The 5,974-nt window shown below is 36.7% G+C and overlaps 1 protein-coding gene across 1 annotated transcript in view; it reads left to right on the top strand.

Moving 5' to 3' along the window:
* Window positions 1-319: 319 nt before the first annotated feature.
* UBE2U (ubiquitin conjugating enzyme E2 U) overlaps window positions 320-5,974 on the top strand; it is a 95,203-nt gene continuing 89,548 nt past the window's right edge. The window contains exons 1-3 of the mRNA XM_007959180.1: window positions 320-385; window positions 2,328-2,409; window positions 4,034-4,126. Of these exons, the coding sequence (XP_007957371.1) occupies window positions 320-385; window positions 2,328-2,409; window positions 4,034-4,126 (241 nt within the window). The remainder of the gene's footprint in view (window positions 386-2,327; window positions 2,410-4,033; window positions 4,127-5,974) is intronic.

Genomic DNA, 5,974 nt, shown 5'->3' on the forward strand with positions numbered 1-5,974 from the left:
TCCTAGTCGCTCATCCAAGTTTTCCGTCGCTGGCACTGTGGTGACAGGCTGAAGACAAGACAGGGCCCAAATTTTTCTTCCTGGCACTTTCCATGTTCTGCAGATTTCTTAGAAGAGTCGGAGGAGAAAAGAAACTCACAATTATATCTCAAATTTAGAAACACCTTATCTTGGATGACACACTGTTCTGGGCTCTAGAAAGCAAGTAACTTAAGTCAGTTAATCAAGTGTGGGAGAATAAACCATAACTTCAGACACCTGCTCCACAGTAAACCTGAGGAGTTTGGGAGCAAGTACCAGACCCTCTACTGCCTTATCAATGCACTCTAGAGCTCACCTCTTGCTGGAAAGAGACTTCCAGGAGTTGATGGAGAACAGCCATAGGGTGGGTACTGAAAACTTGGAGGGATGAGGTAACTATTTTTTTAAAAAGTAGTTTTACTTGGGTTTATTTAGCCCATAAGAGATCATTTAGTCAACCCTAATTTGCCACTACAGTATTATTATTTATTGAATATATTTCACTATAATAATCTAATTCATAATATGAAATAATCTATTTCATAATATTATTCACATATACTTACAGTATATTAATTATATTTAATATCATTTCATAATAATGGTGGTCAATATAGAACACATTGTACTGGGTAATTTATATGAACATAAGCAAAGAATATCAGAATACACCAGGTAATAAGTGACTAGTATGTGCAGGGTTACACTCATTTATTGTAGTACTATAAGATAAGTAGTATTTTAATTATAAAAAACCTAAGCCTCAGAAAGATTCAATAAAGATTAGCCCCAGGACTCCATTTCAGGGTTTTCTGACCCCAAATCCTTTAATCTTGATTAACAGAGAGGAAGGCAATACTGTTTGCCCTGAATGCCACCAATGAACTGACCAATGCCCTTGGTTACCATGGGCTAATTTATCACACAAAATATGAAGAATCAAAAAACAGAGAAGTGAATGAGAGTGTGTTTAAGAGAAAGACTAAAAGAAAGCAGTGCATAGGAAGAGGGTGTAGAGTGCTACCAACAGTTGCTTCAGGTGTTGTCCAGTGATACCATTCTTTGTCCAACCTTTCTATAAAATATTGTCTTCACTGGAAATGTTAGGAACAACTGTTTCCAGGAACAAACATCCCAGAAGCATATGAACCCAATATTTGATATTGATTTTGCTGAATCTGAACTTCTTGGTTCTTTGGTGAAGGAGAATTCCATGAAGGGTAAAGTGATTTGTAAATATAGATAGTGTAGGTGATAGAAATATAATGTTCAACCAGACTAGCATGTAACATAATAATTATGTTATTGCTCATACTTAATCATTCTCCTTGGTATAATTACAACATTTTCTATGAAATATTTTCTTGTTTCTCTCATTGGGACAATATACGAAATGTAGGAAAAAAATTATTTTTTATATATAAATGTAATTTCAATTTGTGTTTTTCTTAATGGGAATTTTCTTACTCCATGCTGTTCATATAGCATTCCTATAACCTTGAAAAATGTTCAAAGAAACATTAGCTTTCCAACTATTTTCTTTTGTAATTTGAATCTTAAACTGGCCACTATATAAGCCACATGCCCTAATCTTGACTTTTTAGTCACATTTGTGATTTCCAGGTTTATGATTTATTTTTCATTTACTGATGCATGTGTTTCCTGGAAGCCACCTTAACTTCTGTGTAATAAGGAATACGAGCTCTGGTAGCATAGTGCCTAAGGCACTTGGCTGCTAACCAGAAGGCTGGCGGTTCAAACCCACCAGCCACTCCTTGGAAGGAAGATGGGGCAATCTACTTCCTTAGTGATACTGCCTCAGAAACCCAAGGAGGGGTCGCTCGGAGTCGGGGCTGACTCAACAGCACATAACAACAACAACACTACCTCCTTAGGTCGAAAATAAGTACACCTACTCCTCACTTATCAACATGGTTGGATTCCAAAACCAAGCCATTACATGAACACTGAATGTTTTGCAAAAATGGAGGATGACCACATCATTACATAACTACCAAACCTCTGAATCATGGTCCAACACATAACCTTAATCATCACAGCCAGTGTTACCCTTGTCCAGCACCTTGACTTTAGTTACTGCCAGATGTATGTCATTAATGCACAGATAGATTTTTTTTACTATTGTCATAAATGCGAAATGTTTGATAACAAGATAGTTGCTAAGTGAGGACTAGGGGTAAATTAGGAAAAGAAAATTTAGAGCTTTTGGAATTCAATGTGACCTAGTATTTGATTTTTAGAAGTACAAATAAATAATCTTTTTCCACCTTTTTTTTTCCCCTAAGGGTATTATTGCCTTTCCTGTAAGTGAAGATATGATGCAATGGGAAGCTGAAATTGAAGGTCTACAATACACAATTTGGCATGGTTTGTGGTTTCAAAACAAATTTACTTTTACAAAGTTTGTCTTCGTAATATGTGTAATGAAGTTGCATTATATAAATGTTCTAGGAATTTTCTTTATATGTATGAGACTGCATTAGCATTCTAACAGTACTATATGCTTATTTATTTACTTTTTGTCATTTGTAAACATAGATGGAAATTTGGAGTTGGAATTTTCCTTTGTATCAAATGTTAATGTTATTACATTTTTAAAAAAGTAGATATAATAAAGCATGTCAAAGGAGAATAGTGGCTGTTTCAGTTACCTAGTGCCGCTCTGACAGGCATATACCACAAATGGGATGGATTGAACAAACAGGAGTTTATTATCTTACAGTTTGGAGGCTTTAAGTCTGAGTTGCAAGTGCCAGGTTCTAAGGGCTGAGTAAAAGCCCCTCCACCTTGGGCTTCAGCTCTGCCTCCTGCTCCCGGTCCACTGAAGCTGGAGGCTTTTCTTCATTCAGCTGCTGGCTGCTGAGGCTGACAAGCCCAAGGTTGACAAGCAAAAAAGCACAGTACCGATGTTACCAAACCACATGACAGGCCATTAATTCAAATGCATTAAAGTCCCAAGGTCAGCAGAGCATGGCAGGCTGCTGAACAATGACATGGCTACATGCTGTGTTCAAGCATGCCATAAGCTAGAGACTGTTCCCAAAGTTGCTGCTTATATGCAAGAAGCAGACCACATTCCTAAAGCAGCTACTCAGCTGCTCCAAAACATTCTACCATGGAGTTAATTACCAATCTCACCATGGGGAATAACTACCACCAGCTGCCCAGCCACTCAACCAGGCCCAGCCAAGTTGACACACAAACTTAACCACCACAGTGGCTAACAATCTTCCATGGAATCAGAGACTAGCTATTAAAATTCCTGTTGATTTAAAAACTTTGTTATTTCTCTGTTTTCTATAATAGTCCCCCCGCCCAATCACCAAAAAAATTCTGTAAATCACATTTTCAAATACATTGGGCTACTATAAGCTTTTAATCTTCCAATCATGGATGAATAAAATAGATTCCTTGAGTGAGGTAGGGTAGACAGACCTGAGTGATGGTTATGAGAAAATGCAATACATGCTATTACAATGAAACAATGTTGAGAAGGAAGTGATTAATTAGCCTGTACAAGTATGTAGAGTCAGGAATGGCTTCCTAATGAGGTGGGATTTGAGTTGAGTCCTGAAGAATGAGTAAGAGTGTGCTAGGATCTAAAGGAAGGGAAGAAAATTCAGGCAAAGTAAAGAGCATGGCAACAGGCTTGCAGACAAGAAAGGTACAACAGGTTCTGGAACTGGTGAATTCAGTCAATATGAGATATACATTAGAAGGAGTGTCAGAAGGACTGAGTATCAGGATAGAAGGGACTGGTGGGAAACAGGCTAAAATGTAGTGGAATTTGTGAAGAGTCTATTATATTATGCAGAGTAGTCTGTGCACCCTTTTTAAAAGTCAACAAAGCCCTTTAGATAGGAGAGGGTATGATGCAATTTATTTAAAAATAAAACTCTAAAGACTGTGGGGAGGCTGACTGTTGGGAGAGACAAGAGTCAATCAAGTACAATGTGACACCTTAGTAAAAATGTTTCTTTCTGTGTTACAGGATTGTTCTTCCAACTGTCAATACATTTTATATCAGAATACAATTTGGTTCCTCCAGATGTGAAATTTAAAACAATTCCTTTTCATCCAAATGGTAAGGACCAAATGAAAATTTTATCATCAGTGCCTCTGTCCCTATTATTTTTTATTGTTAGTGTTTAATAGTCATGTGTCTTTTTAATAGATTTGTTATGATTATAAAAGTCAGCCTGCTCACTGGAAAGTATGTAAAGGCAGAAGACATTAAGAGTCACCAAGTCTCTTCCTGCATTATAAACATTCTTCGAAAGATCATGTAAAATTTTTTTTTTGAAAGGATAATTTTTAGTAACTGAATGATAAATGTAAACACTTCCCTACTTTTCAATATTTAGGTCAGATGCAATTTTGTATTATCATAAAAATGATGCATTGGGCAAAATAATCTTTTAGAAAAAAGTTAAATTGCTACTTCATATTATATACAAAGTGATGGATCAAAAATCTAAAATGTTTTAATTCTTTTAATAAAAAGGAAGAAAAGACATAGATTTCCGGACTTCTGATAAGATGGTGGAATAGGCAGACACAGACCCACTTCAACAAAGAATAGAAAAACCAATTGACAGAGATACAGAAGATAATCCTGGAACCCTGAACTTTGAAAGGAACTATATAGAAGTAGATTAGGCACCAACTGGTAGAAAAACCTGAACAAAAACTGTGAGTACAGAGATGGTTGGAGCTGCAGACTGTCAGCTACTCTGACAAAACCGACAGCCTGAATATTTCCAAGTGGTGTTGGGACCTGAGATTGACCTAAAGATCAGTCCCGGTCACCAAGGGTTGCAGGAACAACTGCTCTGGTGTCTTATGACTAGAAAGGGAAACAGCAAGGAGGGAGACAACCTGAGTTCTGGACTTTCTGCTGTCCAGAAGGCACAGCCATTTTGACTGTTTACATGTGGCAGCCATTTTGAATATTTAAAGTGACTGAGGGCATAACCATTTTGAATGTTTACAAGTGGTGGCCATTTTGGATATTTAAAGTGACCGAGGGTAAAGCTATTTTGAATGTTTACAAGTGGCAACCATTTTGGATTTTAAAGTGATAGAAATCTCATTCAGATTCCAGGGACCTAAGAACAGTCTCTGTTTGCCAGGGTTGGCAAGGTCATACAAGAGGCTGACAAAGAAAAGGAGACAGGTGGTGAGTGTACAAGTGCTGTCAACTAGTGAATAGAGGAGCACAGCACAGTACCCTGCCTGTATAGATAACATACAAAGAAAACAAAAATTGTGGGCAAGTCACTCCAACATATAATCACCAATTAAATATAAACACAAAAACATCACAATGCCTCAGAGACAACAGAGCATCACAGGCCACACAAAGAAGCAAGATAAAGCAGGAGAAACAAGGGACCAGGATATAGACCCAAAACACATCCTTGAGGAAGAAGCAGCATTGGAACTCCCTGATAAGAAATTCAAAAGAATTATCTTCAGGTATTTCAAAAGATTGAGAGACAGACCAAGGAAAACACAAACAAAACCCTAGAAAAATTTTGGAAGAAAATACAAGAACAAAATTACAAAATAAATGAAAAATTAGAAATGATTCTAATCTACAGAAGATTAATACTTATTTAATTTCTTATTACTAGAAGAGTAATACTAAATTGTCAGAAATAGATAACACATTGAAAGGGCAAAGGAATAGAATTGATGCAATTGAAGACAGAATTAATGAGATTGAAGACAAATGCCTGAATACTTCTTTGGAAAGGGATCAATCAGAAAAAATATCAAAACAAAATGAAGAAAGCCTAAGGTTCATGTGGGATACCATCAAAAGAAATAACCTACATGTCATTGGAATTCCAGAACAGGAAGAGAAAAATAAAACCACTGAGAAAATTGTCCAAGATTTGTTGGAGGAGAACTTCCCTGATATGATGAA

The sequence above is a fragment of the Orycteropus afer genome, unplaced genomic scaffold (assembly GCF_000298275.1).
Source record: "Orycteropus afer afer isolate SDZICR_OR568_19922 unplaced genomic scaffold, OryAfe1.0 scaffold00016, whole genome shotgun sequence".
Taxonomy (NCBI): Eukaryota; Metazoa; Chordata; class Mammalia; order Tubulidentata; family Orycteropodidae; genus Orycteropus; species Orycteropus afer.